The 17,407-nt window shown below is 41.3% G+C and overlaps 1 protein-coding gene across 4 annotated transcripts; it reads left to right on the top strand.

The window, feature by feature from the left end:
* The first annotated feature begins 958 nt into the window (after positions 1-958).
* si:ch211-216l23.2 (uncharacterized protein LOC565061 homolog) lies at positions 959-15,425 on the top strand. 4 transcript variants are annotated; one of them, XM_042110841.1, is made up of 10 exons: positions 959-1,113; positions 1,562-1,656; positions 2,430-2,516; positions 4,080-4,168; positions 4,595-4,727; positions 6,784-6,983; positions 9,402-9,677; positions 10,795-10,978; positions 13,638-13,898; positions 15,133-15,425. In XM_042110841.1, exons 2-10 carry the CDS (start codon positions 1,598-1,600, stop codon positions 15,242-15,244), a joined length of 1,401 nt encoding a protein of 466 aa, XP_041966775.1. In that variant the 5' UTR covers positions 959-1,113; positions 1,562-1,597; the 3' UTR covers positions 15,245-15,425. The 4 variants fall into 4 exon arrangements, with proteins under 4 accessions (XP_041966775.1, XP_041966777.1, XP_041966773.1 ...); XM_042110843.1 differs by having other exon boundaries at positions 10,789-10,936; XM_042110839.1 differs by having other exon boundaries at positions 10,789-10,978.
* Positions 15,426-17,407: the final 1,982 nt, after the last annotated feature.

Here is a 17,407-nt window from a genome sequence, read left to right as displayed (position 1 = left end):
AATGTTGTGCTAGACCTTCAATTTAAAATCTTTGGAATATTGCACATTTAGAACCTCCATTTGCTATGTATGGCCTGCAGGCCTCATTGACCTGAGTTCATAGCTCAGTGGGGGAATCAATTAGCCTAGAAATCTAGACGCACCCTAGCGGCATTTGCTGCCAGAGCTAGTCTAGCAACTCTCCGTTGGCTTGTGAGCTCGAAAAATTAAACTTCTATCTGGCCAATCAAATCGTGTATAGAGTCGTTAGGCGGGTTTAACATAATGATTGATGGCAGAGTTGCAACGGTTTGGCTTGAATTCCCTGCTACTTGAAACAAAGAAGATGGATGTTGCTGTTGGCGAACAGTGTGACATGAGTTAAGCTTTTTTTAAGTTGGCAAAAGTTTGGACGTCAACTAGGTCCGCTGGTAGGAAAACGCATGGGACTCATAGCGCTGTCCTATTGCGTGCAAAGGGAATTTGAAAGACAATCTATTATCCCGCCCCTCGGACTGAGCACTGCGAACGGTGAGTGCCCAGACCCTACATTTTAATGTGGGTCTGGCTCGTTAGGCTAGAAATCAATAGCTCAATAGGTATGTGCCAGTGCCTGGACTTAATTTTATACCCATTAATTTCTAATGCCCAGTCATTTTTGACCAGGAACACGACAGATGTACAATATAGTTGAATAAAACACCCAAAATGTTGTGAAATTTGTGTAGATAGATGCCCTGTGTGGGCATGGTAGTCAGATTAGGAAGATGGATAGGTAGAGGAAGCCGTATTGTTTGAAGAGTAGTCTAAAGCAACAGCCCACCGTCATGGAATATATTTAAGTGGGGGAAACTACAAGACAAGTTTTTTTAAGGTCATGGGCCTCTTTTGTATCTGTGAAATGCCTACCTTTTTGAGAAATGTACAGAATTTGCCTCAGGTTTGGGTTTTTCCACAAGGTGAAGTTATTCTCCCAAACGTAAGATGGCAGTGTCCCTTTGAGATGCACCAACGTTAACCATCTAGAAATAAATAGTCACAAGAGAAGAAGACCACCATTTTTTTGTACGAGCGGTACAAAGTTGGCTGTGTTTACAGTTAACAATAATTGCATCTTGTTTTGGAATATTATAGGTAAGCGGTGATTACCCCAAAACCTCTCGCTATTGTGGAATATTTCACGCACTGTTGCAATGAAAATTGTTATCTTGAGTTGCAACACTGTTGAATTCTTGCCCCTGTGGTAACGTTTAGCTAAGTTAGCTGTCTGAGAGTAACAAGCTAGCTAACTTTATTATTGATCATGACAGTGAATGCTACCCCCAAAATAAGATGTAATAGCGTCTCTCACTCGATAGTATAACAATTTAACTGTGTGTTCCAAACATTAATTTGAAGGGCGCATCAAATCAGCCATAGGTTGTTCGCTTGAAGCTGAGCTGTGGTTAGCTTGCTGGCTCGTTTTTTTTTAGCTATCTTAGCATATTCTGTGGTTAGCACACACGATATATAAATAGGCTTTCATATATTCTCGAGTATCGAATACAAGGTTCTACATTACATTTAAGTTGTCCATGTCTAGGAAATCATCGTGAACTGAAGAGTACATTGTCTAACAATGGCGTCGTGGGCAAAGGTGGCGGGTGGAAGGCGACCTCCACCAAGCCCCAATGGCGGGTGAGTAGCAGCTAGCAGGCTAATGATATCCCTCTGTCGATACTAGCCATACTAACGTTACACTCCCTGATTTATCATAATTGTAACGTTAAACGTTGGCATTACTGTTAACTTTGTAATGTTTGATCTTGTTGGTAGTATAGCTAACGTTAGTGTATAAAGATGTTTCATTCGGTCTACCCATCAATAATTCGAAGAAGATAACGTTAACCTGTACGGTAAAGGTAGCCTAACGTTACCAAGCTAACTATCCATAGAGTAATGTTATGGTAACTGTATTGAGCAGTTAACAAGCAAATAACGTCTCATCTATTTCAACTGATTACATTTCGTTTGTACCATCAGGTTGTGTAAGTAGTCCAGTGTTTATTGGTTCGTGTTTTTCTAACGTCAAAGCTTTCATTATGGCAAACAACAGTAGTATAAACCTACGATGATAGTTGCTTGTTGATGTTCTAACGTCAACGTTACGTTACATTCCCGTGGGGGAAAACTAATGCCAGCTAACATGCCGAGCTTTGTAGTTTCCATTTTATGACTATCGAAGAACAGACATGTATGATTTGCTAGGGAATGTGGGCAAAGCTGACCTTTGCCTTTCTAAACAAATGTTTTACACCACAGCTTCTGTCTCTCTGAGCTCAAGTAGGCTACTCAAGTGCACACCTTTGCATGTTAAGGTGGCTTGCCAAGTAGTTGGGCAGTTTAGTGGAGGTATAATTATAGCTAGAGTGTAATCCTATGACCCCATTGGTTTGTGTTGTCTTCTGCAGCAAAGTAGGTGCAGTACCCCGGTCCTATAGACGGGCACCATATCCACTCAGAGAGGACAGAGGAGAGGAACCGAAAGAAAGAGAAGGGTAATGTGTTCCTGGGCAGAACTGATAGAAACAAGGGGCTAACAGCACCAACATCATAGGTCATAGTAAACAGTATAGACTATAAGGACAAAAATATTAGGACACCTTCCATTACACCCACAGTACCTTCAATTAGTGTTGTCACGATACCAATTTAAAAAAAAAAAAGAAGGGGCAGCCGTGGCCTACTGGTTAGCACTTCGGACTTGTAAGCGGAGGGTTGTCTGTTCGATCCCCGACTAGTAGGCCACGGCTGAAGTGCCCTTGAGCAAGGCACCTGACCCCTCACTGCTCCCCGAGCACCGCTGTTGTTGCAGGCAGCTCACTGCGCCAGGATTAGTGTGTGCTTCACTTTACTGTGTGTTCACTGTGTGCAGTGTGTTTCACTAATTCACAGATTGGGATAAATGCAGAGACCAAATTTCCCTTACGGGATCAAAAGAGTATATATACTTATACCAAAATTATGACTTCGATAAAATACCTGCCATAAATATCGATTTATCTCGATCTCGATACTTTATACTGAAACGATACCACGGCGAAATCCTAAACTTGGAAAAGAAAGGACGTAGACCTCCAAGTGTATTGAGTCATTTGTGTTGAATTTGGTGCACTTTTGTAGTGTGCAGGTCAATTCTGGGTTCTAAACTTCCTACATAATTATTATTTTTTATAGTCAGTAAAATAGTTTTTGTGTGATTAAGTCCTTTATTGTTTGTTATAGTTAATTTAAATTTTGTTGCGTTTTGGCAATAAAGTACCTTTAAATTTGCTCCATCTTTGCTAGATCAAGGTCAGTGTTGAAATTACTGCATGCAAATCACTGAATGCTATGCAGAGGGGCCTAATTTTTAGGCCATCTGATGTAGGCTACCCTAGGGCTTCCCGTGTTTATGGGTTTTCTTTCTTTCTTTCTTTGACAGTTGCAAAGGGAAAAAGGTCAAGATAGTCTTCTTTGCTCCCAGTGTATAAGTACGACGTTCCAACTCAGGTCTTCGTCAGATAGGTCTACACCATTACCTGTTGCAATATATCTGTGTGCATTCCTACATTACGTCTATTTCTTTGATAACATGATTTGCTACCACGTAACAATAAGCCGCTATTATTATTAGGACTCAACACGCTTCAATGGAATTACAGGCTATGCTGTGGGCTTTAATAAGCACATTTCGGGTAGCCTATCTTACATCTTTACAAACATTACCAGTAATACTGACCGAATATTAAATAGATCGCTGACTTCACAATTACTCTTCTGAATGATATGGCTGCAAAGGGGGGACCAACTCTATCCGAATACCTGTTAAAATTGGATGTCGTTCCTGTGGGTGTAATCGCAGGCATCCCAATATGATTGTCCTAGTCCTTATAATCTATAGGTATTGTGGATAAAAGCTACGGAATGAATGTTTTCTGTTGAGATTTGGAGAGACTTGAATACTGGTAATGGTATCCTCTGTCTATATTGTTGGCATTATTTATTCATGTTCAGACTTGTCAGTCCACATTGTACTAGTAGACTAATAGACTGATGCTTACTGTTCATTTGTGTGCCAGCTTTGAGCCAAGGTATGACGAGGTGAATCAAGAGGCTGACTACTCTGCAGATCCTGATTATGAGGGCTATGAACAACATGCACAGAGTGGTGAGACATTTATCAACATTTTTTGCACATTGCTGCTGACATCACCCTGAGGATTTAAGCCATGTTGACACTAGTCCCAATTAAGCGAGTCCCAATTCAGTCAGACTAGACAAACTTTAGAATCGGGTCGAATTCACATCCGATGTGTTCGTTTTAGCAGACTCATGATGATTAGAAGATGTAACAATCAACGTTAAAGTTACGGACCAATAGGGTTGGATTTCTGAGTTTTGCTCAAGACTGAGAAAGATTAGTGTCTGCCAGGCTTTATCTAAACATAAAGGAATTTTATCAAATATAAAAGTTTTTTTCAAAAGGCAGAGCATTTTTTAAGAAAGTCATTCTGCTATTTCACAAGTCACAAGTGAGGTTATTTTGATGCAGCAGGTTTGTATAAAATGTTGCCTTTGCTCTTTGGTCTCACAGCTCCCTCACCTAAGAGATACCATCCTGGGGAGAAGCGCCATGCCCTCTACAGGTGGTTTTACAAGGTCCTGGAAGGTGGCAGTGGCAAGAGGTCTGCCGACTGTGTGGTGCTGGCCGTGAACACACAGAACCCGTGAGTAGCCTGTCTGCAAGGTGCTGCAGCGGGAGGGGATGGAGCTTAATGATATTGAGTAGATGGCTACACCATATACATCATTCACGTTATTCGCGCGGCGGCCATTGTGTAAACCAGAAGGAGGCTAAGGGGGTACACTGGCTATGGCTGTCTCACAAACCGCATACTTCGCTCAGTACACTGCAGATGTGCACTGAGCGCTGTAGTGTCCACTTTTCGATGGTTAGTATTGTCCCAATATCTGCATTATATACTTAAACTAAGCATTTGAAGTGTGCAAGTCGGCGGTTTGAGACACAGCCTATATCTTTAATGTGTTTTTGCCACCTACTGGCGAATGCATAGAACACTATGGTTCGTGTGCCCTGTAGCTTCGTTTTGGTTGACAGTGGCCGCTGCGTGAATAAGGCGAATAACATATTAAGGAGATGACTGGCTTTGTGTGTGTGTTTCGTGAGGATGTGTTTGTGTTACTTTTTGTATGACCATTTTTAGGACTGAGGATGACTGAACATTTCTAAATGCTAACAAAAATAACTTCAAAGTATTTGCACTGTGTATTTACCATTGTCCTTTCCCAGGTCCAGGTTCCTCTGCATCAAAAGAAAGTTATTGCAGTCTTTTTCCCCCACTGTTGATTCCCAAACAGTTAATTGTCAAGGAGGTTTGACTGAAAAATGCACCCAAGGCACATCAAAAATCATTAATCAATAAGTAACTGGACAAAAAAAACCCTACTTTCAGGCAAATGCATTCAAACAACAAAAACATTCATATATACAAGATATATATATTATTTTCCACGTCCCTAACCTCACTGAATTCACTCCCAGAAAAATTGTAACTGTCTTCAAAAAACCTTTAGCTCGCAAAAAGTCTTCACTGTAAAAAAAAACCTCTCTCTGCTGAGGTCCTTTGTTCAGTCAAGAGCACCGTTAGCTTAACATATCAAATGCATCTATTCAAACCTTTTCTTGCCAATGTTCCCAGTGGTGATTTATTTGCTGAATCTAAATTCTCACACATTTAACCGTCTTGGAAACAGTATGTTGTAACTAAAACCAAAAGAATTACTTTGCAAATGTATTACATTACACACAGTCCAGTAGATCACTGCAGAAAGAAAATGAATACATCAAACAGTCACCTTTACTTTTTCTCCCCTGACCCATAATTAATGAATACCGGTACATCTCTTCCAAACAATGATGCCAGCATGGAAATGAGCTGGATTAGATAAAATAACATTGTTCAAAATCTCTCAGTTATAAGTGTACTGATCATTGTTTAGTCTGAGATGAGATTAACAGTTTTACACACAGTGCCTCAATAGAAGCAAAAAAAACAAAACATAAATATAATTTGTAGTGTTTTTTTATTATCATTGTTGAAAATTGAATTGTTTTGTATGAGATGAAGGTGTACTTAATTTAGAGATTTAAGTGATTTCACTAATATCTATAACTTTTAGATGTATTGGTGTAATTGCCTTAAATATCATGAGGTTTATGAATGTCATGAGGTTTAACATCTGCCATGAAGTCATGCACAACATTTAAAATTGTTCCACAGAACACACAGCATTAACTGTTTTCTAATATAAATGTGGTTAATAACTTTGTTTATTAGATGGGAAGTGTAGTGTTATTTTCTTGTTTTGGCTTTTTGGACACGGAATAAGTCATATACTTTATTTCAAGTTTGCAAAAGAGATTTTGTGCAATTCTCACAGAACTACACTTTCTCCCTGTCTAAGAAACCAGCTTTTAAAGTCCATTTTCTCTCTATCTTTCTCTATCTATCTATCTATCTCTCTATCTATCTCTCTCTCTCTCTCTCTCTATCTCTCTATCTTTCTCTATCTATCTATATATCTATCTCTCTCTATATCTGTCTATCTATCTCTATCTCTCTCTTCTTTCTCATCCTCTCTCTCTATCTCTATCTCTCTCTTCTCTCTGTCTATAAAACAAGCCCCCCAACCTGTCTGCTCAGCCGTTGGCCTGGCTTATGCAGAGGACAATAACCAGCTCTTCTTCTTCTTCTTTCAAAGGGACTATGCGAAATCGCTAGGCCAGAGCTTGCAAGAGCGTGGCCTCTCAGTGGAAATGATTTGCCTCCAGGCGGAGTCGGGTCTCACCCGGGCCCTGCAGGACATCCGCTCCGACGGCTCCCCTTTATGTATTCTCGTCGAGCAGACTAACGTAACTCTGTCCTCGTGCACAGTTATCATATTTTCAGAATCCCTCAAAAGTAAGTCCCTTGCCCCCCTTCCACCACCCCTACATCCCCTGCCAACTAAACAAAGGCAGTTTAAAACTGTTTCATGTATATTTGGTGGTTAAAAGACAGTCAAAATAGACTTAGTGGTGGGCACTGATATGCCATCATTGTCGTGATGGGTCTGGCATAAGTTAAACTTATAATAAGCAAATAATAACCATAAGGCAAATTTTAGAAATAAGTCACTGAATTTATAGTGCAATTTCTTAAACAGCTCACTGACCATTGAGGCAAGCATCTTTGTGCTTGTTGTATGTGTACCATTAAGTGAAACAAAAAATCATTTCAAACCTTTTTTTATAGTTCCTTTGTCCCTTTTTATCTAAATGTTTTACTATGTAGTAACTCAGCCAAGAAAATAAGATCAGAAAAAAAATTACATTTAAATACATTTAAACTGGCATTAAAAAAACCTGTTCTATAATGACTGATATACAAATTTAAGATCAACTTTGACATAATCTTGAGCAAGCTCAAAGCAATGTGCATTGCAACATGTGATATTTGAAAAATAGGTCTATAGTGTATCTTATGTATAATAATAATAATTAAAGCAAACTTTTAAGATTGATTTTGGACTTGATGAATTGAGTTTTCACATACACTTACATTTGTCAGGACTATATCTTTCTGATCAGTGTTAATAAATGCAGTCGGACTTGCATTAGAACTAAAAGAGCACATTGAGAACACAGGCCTCCGCCAAGCCAAAATGGGCATCACAAAAGTGAAGCTAAACTTGCTCCAAAATGTCCTGCTTACTCCTTGGCCCAAACACACCTTTCCACCAAGTTCCATGAAAATCAGATCGGTGGTTTTCTTGCAAAATCCTGCTTACAGGAAGACAAAGCACACTCCATAAACTTCTTGGTGGAGGTAGTAAACTAGTTCAGTCAAAAAAAAAAGCGGAATTTGACTGGGAAACCAGTCTCTGTGCAAATTTGCATCCAATAAAAGAGGATTGGACTATACTTTGACAATTTGTGCTGATCACTTGTAATGAGTCATAATGTCAGGACAGAAAGAAAAATGTCACAACCTCTAACTCGTATCATATCAGACCGCATCCTAGCAGCCCATCATTTAAAAACCATTTAAATTACAACACCAATTACAACCAGACATCTAAAATTGACAAAATACACAAAACAAAATACACAAATGCATAATACACATACATTTTCAGAAGTTGTTCTACAGTTGTTGACATTTCTGCCAATAAATTAAAGCCACAAAATGTAGCATTTTTAATTCTGACCTCAAATGTTAAAACCAACTGTTTGTTAATAATTAAATACGGTTAGCCGCTAAACTAATAGTAATGATTTATCTGTGCCCACCACTATTTTATTTCTCAGTGTAATAGCAAATATAAGTTAGTCACTGTCTTTGCAGCCTTCACCTAATGTTTTTTTCACAGGTTTAAAAACGTGCCAGTTTCTGAGAACATTTTTTCCAAGTCATAATGTTTACACTGTTACTACTGCCAAACATACATATTGCAATTGCAACCATATACATTCAAAGGCTAGTCAAGTAGTTTTCAGCTCTCTCTATGGTAATACCTCAGATGAGTCTAGAGCAACAAAATGAATCTTTTAGAGATTATGATTCTATTCACGTCTCTCTTTCCCTTAATATGTAAGATTTTCTTGTGTAGTTGTGTTATAATCTAGGACTCTTTCTGAGGTGTCACTATATGATTGGAGAATATATAATCAGATAATCTCTTAAGCGTGTCCATATTCTAAAGTTGACCATGGAAGTGTTTAAAATAAAGTGTTGACGTAACTGTCCTTTCCCCGTAAAAAAAACGCATACTCGTGATTCTGACCTACTTGGGCTGCTGTCCTTATTTTGATGTAGCTTAAATGATGCCCCCACTGATGCCCTACCATTTTAAAATGTTTCCATTAAGAAGCTCACCAGAAAAACATCACAAGACCTTGTCACTACGTCACACCTGCCACGCCAAACTGCACCCATTTTAAACCCCATGACAAGCATTTAAACACCTTTCCCCATGTTCAGCAGTCACATAGTGGAATTGAGCCGCTGAATTCCCAGCCTGTAGCCTACCATACCAACAGCAATAACCGACTCTTAACAGCCATTGGTCAGATAGCCTACATGAAATACACGTGCAGTCACACTCTCGAATGAGCGCAATGAAAACGGCAAGCAGTCCTAAACGGAGACCTGAGATGGCGTCATTTCTGTGTGCGTAAGGTCTCTAAGGTGTGATTGTCGCGATGGCGCACCCTGCTCTTGTCTGTCTCCGTCGTCCTTAACGTCTCTCTCTGTATCTCCTGACCTCTCCCTATCCCCCCCCCCCCCCCCCCCCCCCCCCCACATCTCCCACATCCTTCCATTTCCCCATCCCCTCAGTTCACCGGAACATGCCGCGGGACCATGCCCTGGACTTTGTGATGGTGGAGTACGGGCGCGTGCGGGACGGCAAGCCGGTCCGCGATCCCGGCGAACTGGCGGTGCGCGCGGCCGAGCTGGCAGACGACTACCTGGCGCGCGACAAGCTGGAGCGCCACGCGGTGCCCGCCGCCACGCGCCACCTGCTCCTGTTGCTGGCTGAGGGCGTGCACCTGTACCCAGAGGAGCTGGACACTCTTAGCCACTTCCTGCACAGCCGCCAGGAACACCTGCAAGGTCAGGGGTCACCAGCTGCTCCCGGGTTCTTAACTTTTAACACCTATGTGTCCTTATTCTCAGGCTTAAAATGCTACTTTCGTAGCAAAGTCATAGGCTTTCTCAGGGGAGGGAGCACATCAGCCGTTTGTAGACTGAAGCTGTAGCTTACTCATCCTCTTCTCTACATACAGATCAACACACTCTCACACACACAGACACAGACAAACACACATGCACTCTACACCACTCTTGCCCAGAATCTACTGTGTGAAAACTGTTTTGACAGGCAGATAGTCTAGGTAACGTCATTCACATTGGTGTGTCACATGACCAAATCCTTTTAAGGATGATGTAGAGTCTCACTGCAGTTTTATTGAATGAGTCGTTTCAGTGTAAAGATGCCAGCTGACCTCTAGAGGGCAGCACACACTCTTGATTTTTCTAAAGTATGGGTGTCAAACATAAGGCCCGTGGGCCAGATGTTTTGGGTAGGAAGAGAAGAAAATACAAGAAAAATTAGATTCACATCCAGTTGTCTTCAACAATGTGTAATAAGCAATATCTCTCTACATATATATATATATATATATATATATATATATATATATATAATATGATAAATTGATTAAACCTAGCAATACAAACATCCTTAGGAAGGAGGATGCTGAAAAAACTGACATGGAAGGTCAAGAGAGAAAGAACAGTATATGACCACAGTACATGATTTGTACTTGTTTGCTCATACGTGGTTATAGTAAAGGAGTATATCATCAAACAACAATCTGATACCCATGCAGAAAAATTATAATGACGACCCCCACAAGGTCTCATACCAGCAAATCCGGGCCGCTGCCTAATATGAGTCTGACACGGCCGCTCTAAAGGAATCTGAGATGTTTTCTAATGAATGCCATCTTATGCTGTGCTTCTTTTTTTTTCTTTTCCCTTAGAATTGTCTTCCCTAATTCTCCATACTTTATTACACTCCTTTCTTATTATTGGACCTGTTTGATAAATGTACAAAAATTGAAATAATGAATATGTCCTATATTATGTCCTTAAGCTTGTGATTAGTGGTGCTAAGTTGCTGTTGTATTTCCCTGGTGGTGGTGGTACGTTTTGTTCCTAGCCTCAGCTGCGGCTCAGGAGGCTGATGGAGCAGCACCCTCCAGGAACAGCCTGCCGACAGGCATGGGCTCCCCTCCCCCCCTGTTGCCCACGCCGACCATCGCGGGCCCCCCCGGGAGGGATCGACCGGGACCCCCCTCCCCCTTCAGGTATGGGGGGGCAAGCCCCAGGTTCCATCATGTCTTTGCCAGGTAAGCCTGGCCAGCCGCGACTCCGGGGAGAGAACCACAGCTCCGCTGTGTGCTTGGTGGGCCGGTTCTTAACCTGTTGACGAGTGAATTATTTTCCTGGCTCCTTCTAGAATTTTACGCCAACGATCTATAGATTCATGGTCCTTTTCCATTAAAGCAACACCAAGGAGTTTTTTGTACCTTAAAATAATGTTTCCAAAATCGTTTCAGTGGTTCATCAACTCGTAACAGGGTGAAGGGCATTTCTGCATTCGCTTTGCGACCCTCTGTCGGCTATAACCGTGTTTGATGGAATGAGACATAAGAAACTACAAATTTGACTTGCTTCTGATGTCGCAATACATCATACTTCAATACATCATAAAATCATGCAACATACTCTACCTTGTCTGTTGACATTGTTATTTCCAAAGCCGGTGCTGGATAAACAAATAGCGTGCATGCAACAGAGGAAAAGTGCTTTCGTGTTGCTTTAAGGACTTGGGCTGGCCCAAGGCTTTTCCCCAGTTTAAAACACCGTTGGTTGGTCTCTGTGTTCTGTTTCCATAAGGAGCTGTAAAATCAGGGACATTAGCTAACTATGCTAGAAACTTCTAAACAGTGCTTAGCAACGACACCGCGAGCATACGTCAAATTTATGACATTTAAACATCATAACATTGTAAGAAGCTATATTCTTAATTCTTTTGCAAAGTTTTTATATATCTGTATATAGTTTTTCTTAACAAAATAAGCAAAGCCACTTAAGTTGCTAGGCAATCCTAAACAAACATATTTACATTTAATTGATATTACTTTAAACGGCCTTCTGTAAGCCAACTGTATACTACTGCTCACACTGCACTATATATCTTGTCCTGTCTATGCATCAACTGTCTATACTTTGTATATCACATTGCGCTTTTCTACTTTTTTGCACTTCTGGTTAGGCGCAAACTGCATTTCGTTGTCTTTGTACTTGTACTCTGCATAATGACCATAAAGTTGATTCTAATGTAATCTAATCAAATCAAATCGTATCTAATCTAAATGCTACCGGTTTGTTTTTACATTTTTCCAGTTTTATTGTTGCGTGGTATTCCATTCCAAAAGTCCTCGGTTCAGCCCCAATTCTGTCCTGCTCCAGGGCTGACCTGAGGCCGTCTGGGCCGCGTCCCTGGTCCAGCCTCAATCATGGAAATAGAAAAAGCCCAAGGCTTTACCCCAGAAACCGTGGTTTTACTAATAGTTCTAATAGTTGTTTTTGTTTTTATTGTTGAAAGGGACCCTTTCAACAATCTCTTGAAAGGGTCCATACAGTCTAGACTCTATGGGAAACATTTCTGAGGGTAATTGTTGCATCATAGTGCGGAACTCTCGGTTCGCTAACATTCTAATCACATATTTGTGACCGTACTTTTCAACAAGATCTCAGGTCAGCTGGGATAGAATGCACGCCTTACAAGGATTTAGCTGGAAGAGACTGACCACTTCTATGATGTTTCTTAACCACACAGTTCCATGATTCAACAGGGTCCAGGATTCTCACTAATATTGAAATCTGAAAACGTCCACTTTTAACACTTTCCATTTTCAGGCCTGGAGATTTTTTATAAAATTGTCATATGTAAATTGAAATGGGGATAATGTGAAATGGTGTAAATATAAAATCACCTCTATTAAAATCGCCATGTTTCATGGTGCATGGTTCATTTTATTTTGAAATCAACAAGTGATATTGTTTTGCCACATTCTGTTTTGCAACAGTGTTTTTGTGTTGAAATATAAATCCAGCGCACCCCTTTGCACATTTTTAAAGTTTAGAAATTGATAGTGCTTGAGTAATCGGTTTGAATAATCAGGATATTGACCAAAGTGATTATGATCAAGATATTTGCTGTAATGGACCAGCCCTATTTAAGGGACCACAGACCAAGCTGACAGTCAGACCGTCTGCTAACATCTGGACGGTCGATGAGCAGCTGTAGCTCCTGTCTGTGCGGTACGCGCTGCTCCACCAACACTGACGGACCTCCATCAACTAGTTTACAGTGACGGAGGTCCGGAATCATCGATTAGTTTAAGGTGATAGCGACAGCCGTCGAGAAAATAATTGCTCTATTGGCTGTTTGGCTTGCCTACATATTGCAAGAAACACAGCGAAAGCATCACATATTCCCGTATGGAGATACAGTAGTTGGTAGTTAGTGTTTTTCCTCTGGATGACTGTCTGTCTAATAGTTTCACCTTTTATTTCTCCTCAGCGTCTTTTATCTTTCCACAACAAAAAGACCCAAAGCTGATAATGCTGATTGTGTCATTTGCAACTTGTTATGCATGGTTATAGGTTAACTTATCAAACAGCTTGATTAGAAGTAGATATATTGCACACCGCAATTACTGAGTGCTGTGGAAAATGGTGAGCCAGCAGTGCTTTGTTCGTTTTGTTCTGATCTGCACCCACTTCTGCATGTTATGCTAGCAGCGAAATGTAGCCCACGGGCTAGTTGATGGTGTCCAGTCATTGCTGTTTGCGTAGTGCGCCTTTTTTCTGCCCTCAAAAACAACCCAACAGGACTCAACAGACATTCGGCATTGCATCGTGTGCTTTGAATTTGTCTAGGTGTGCGTTCGCTCCGAGACACTTTTTAACGTCTTGTGTCTCTCTTGTGTTTGTCAGGAACGTACCCCAAAAGCAAGCCGCCTCCCCTCCTGTCCATGGACAGTGTTCCAGCGCCCCTCCACCGGCCTCCTGGTCCTCGCGGTCCCCGGGGCTTCCCACCCCCACGCATGGGCCACCACGGCCCACACCCCCCCAGAGGAGCCCCCATGAGTCGAGGGCCCCAGCCCCAGAACGGGCCCGGACCTCACGGCCCTCGCGCCCCACCGCCCTCCCTCATCACTCACCACCCGCCAGGCGCAGGTCTCCTGCCCTCCCCAGGTAAGACCGCTTTCACCACACGTGTCTGTGTGCGCGCGTCTGACTATGTCTGTTTCTGTGTGGCGCTATGTGTCTGTGTTTGTATGCGTTTGTTTGTTGTCTGTCTTTCTGTGTTTGTGTGGGAATGTGTGTATCTGGGGCGGGGGGGGGGGTTATCTTTCCCTTCTCTGTGCACCTAGCTGCACCGCAAGAGTAGCTGAACTCTGCACATTAAGCACATGAATATTTGTTGAGAATGGTGTTCACCCACAGAGAATGCTGAGCACCCACGTGTGCCAGCATAAGGTCCTATTAGGTCCAGGTTCATTTGACATTGATTTGATCAATTCAATGAGCTATTGAAGAGACTACGCATCTGTGATTTGTTTATTTCACGGTCAGTCCCCTGTGACGAATCCTTCAATCCATCATCAATCAGAGCGTCACTCCAGATGATAGCTCAATGCTAGTTAAACGCTAGTGGAACAATTTAACTGATTTATTTATATCCCATCATATGGACCCTTTCAAGAGAGTTCCATTATCAGCATCATAGTTGGCCCCACAAGACTTCCTTTTTAACATTCCATATGTTATCTTAATGCAGAGGAAGTAGATTGGGGCCCAAATAGAACGTTCAAGCATTGTTTTTGTTTTTATTGTTGAAAGGGTCTATATGTTGAATTGTGAAAATATTTGGAGCTGTCCCAATCCACTTTCACCGCAGTGAGCCTAGCTGTTGTCCATTCTATGTCAATTTACTGGGCAATAAAGTTTTTTTTTTCCTTTCTCATCTTACCTTAATTATGTAAGGCAGTGTTTCCCAAGTGTTTTTCTCTCTCAGCACACCATTTACTATGAGAAAATGTCATGGCATTAAAATGTGAATTGAAAAATGTGATCCAAGTCTATGAAAAGTGTGAATGCCATGCTCATAGTAATAGATGCATTAATAAGTTGATGAAGCACAACAAAAATGCTCACTTTCAAGCCTACAAAATATGCAAAGCACAAAATGCTATATGCAAACAAGGCAATTGGCACAAACTTAAGACCCTGCTGTTTTGAACACCCCTCCTGCTTCACAGGATTCGTTTGGACGCTCGGCCAAGACGAAGCAAAACCTCTGCGTTTAACCTAAAAAGCGTCTCCGTGTGGACAGGCCCTCAGTCTCAGTGTATCACTGATCTGATCTTATTTTGTAGTATAGGCTACTGCTTTGCTCTGAACTAACTTTGTGTGTTTGACCCCCCAGGGCCCCCTCCTCAACGCGCCCCCATGCCTCGACATTAAGGATCTGTCCAACGTTCCATTGCCCTCTACCCCCCGTTCTGACCTCCAATGGATTGCTGTTGAGGACATTGTAGCCGGAACGAGCAATCTTAATCTGGAAGATTTTTTGTTCGTTTGTTTGTTTGTTTACAGTTTGTTCCTCTGACATATTTTTGTATATTTTGTTTGTTCTGTAAGATGATGTTCAGATGTTTCTGACTTGTGTTGAAAAAATTATGAAATTTCTTTTTAAATAAAATGGTTCTGGTTAAATAATCGGTTCTTTTTGTGAAACTGAGACATCACAAACTGCATACATTTATTGTGTATAAAATGGTTGAACCAGTTCACCTCCTTCCAACATTAATTACTTGGATTTATACCTCTAAAGCATATATATTTTTAATAAAGCATAGCACTAAATTCTTGACCCATAAAAATAGATGAAATACCTTTTTGTCCTCTATCTTGTGATCATGAGAACCATGATGTAGAAGTAATTGACCTGATGACCTTTCTGTGAAAATATATCATTTATATTAAAGAGCAGTATATAACACATTTTTTTTCAGTAAGAATTGTAGGTTTTACAGGTATTTCTACATTTCCAATCACAAACCTGAGAAAACATGAGAACACAGTTCCATCACAAAGTCCCGTCTGTCACTAGATGGCGCTACAAGTCCATCAGCACCACAGTGCATCATCAGCATGCTTTATTGATAACTTACCTCACTGCAAGCACAAGCATCCTTTCCATAAAATTATTTTTTCTGGCAATCTTATTTCATATTTTCAATAAACCACCCAGGCAAGGAAAGCGCCGTGAAAATACAGGAGTGATAAAATGAAGGGACTACAAGAGAGGTGTTCTCCAATAAATTTAGTTAGGCCTGCTTTTCAATATGTACCTCAAATCATAAATGGGAATCATTATTACAGCTTGGATCAAAAGCGCATTGTTGAAGTTTTATTTATCAGTCTGGGTCGTCCACATTATTGAAAATGTTTGGATTGTGAACATGGATTTTAGGGAATTATGCTGGAGAAGTCTTCTGAGATTTGTTATTGCATTAGTTCCATCTTCTACAGACACAAAACAATACAAACCGCGCCCCTCGCAAAGGGAAGACGACAAATAAACAAACTGATGTCTGAAGCCTGACCGGAGATAAATTATCACTTGATTGTGTTTCATAACATCTGAAGCATCCTTCTCCACACAGTGTTAGATGGTGAGATTAGTTTTATTGCAATGATGGGCAATGTGTTTTAACAGAGTCCCAGATTGCTCCGTGGTATTGTGAGTAGAAGACTTTTCATTCTGGTTTCTGTGAATCTACTTTGCAGACGGAGCGAGTCAAGCCCAGCCCAGGTGGTAACGTCTTTCAGTAAGCTATGTGTGTGTGCATGTGTGTGGTTCAGGCTTTGAAGCTGTGTGTCAGTAATAGGAATTGTGATCTGCATTTACAGAAACCACTTGGTGATGAAAAGAGAAACCCTTTATTCCCTCTCCCTGTGTGTGTGTGTGTGTGTGTGTGTGTTTGACAGCGGCTGACTGGGTGTCAGTGTGTAAGTAAATAACTTTAGCAGGGCTTATTCTACAGCTGTTTGTCTCTCTAGGCCCCAAGATCAGGCAGTCACGATGGCGACTGTGAAGAATCTATCAATTTCTGGAACCAATGGAAGCCTGTCTCTGCTTCTCTTCCCCAGCTGAGAAGTGGAGATTGGAGCGCTTTCCCCAAGACTGCAAACAACTTCACCAGACGCTGGGAATGGGGGCATGGAGGATTATCAGTCAAACAAGTTTCGGGGAGAATAATCAATATCCTGTGCATTTTAGATTTGATGTTTGTTCGTTGCCAATCACAAACTGGAGGTAGACAGCCTCTCTGATTCACAATGTGGCATATTCATTTGTTGTTTGTTTGACTGTCTAACACTAACGCTAACATTCCTTGCAATGACACATAGCATTCACACACACTCTCACACACATACCATCATGCAAGAGGATAACAACACATGCATGCACACACACCTCCCACTACCAGAGATATACACTTGGCACATCCTCACGACTGGATATCAATCAAAATGTATCACTATGAATATTCCTGGCTCCTGTGCGTTAGAATTCACAGGTACCCCGGTTGGGTTGGAAATGTGAATTTTGTTCTTCGTTACCACCGGGGCCCCTTGCTGAGCCTGTGTGTGCTCCTGTAAGCAAGATCTTCATTAGAAGCCCCGGGCCCCCT

This window comes from Alosa sapidissima, chromosome 11 (assembly GCF_018492685.1).
Source record: "Alosa sapidissima isolate fAloSap1 chromosome 11, fAloSap1.pri, whole genome shotgun sequence".
NCBI classification, from domain to species: domain Eukaryota; kingdom Metazoa; phylum Chordata; class Actinopteri; order Clupeiformes; family Clupeidae; genus Alosa; species Alosa sapidissima.
Note: the sequence above shows the minus strand (reverse complement) of the source record. Positions and strands in the feature narration are given on the sequence as shown.

Bases quoted from the DNA above. Each gene is read 5' to 3' on its own strand.
- si:ch211-216l23.2 (XM_042110839.1), top strand. From the start codon at position 1,598: ATGGCGTCGTGGGCAAAGGTGGCGGGTGGAAGGCGACCTCCACCAAGC. The intron at 9,678-10,788 runs GTCAGGGGTCAC...TTTTGTTCCTAG, and splicing joins CCGCCAGGAACACCTGCAAG to CCTCAGCTGCGGCTCAGGAG. The intron at 13,899-15,132 runs GTAAGACCGCTT...TTGACCCCCCAG, and splicing joins AGGTCTCCTGCCCTCCCCAG to GGCCCCCTCCTCAACGCGCC.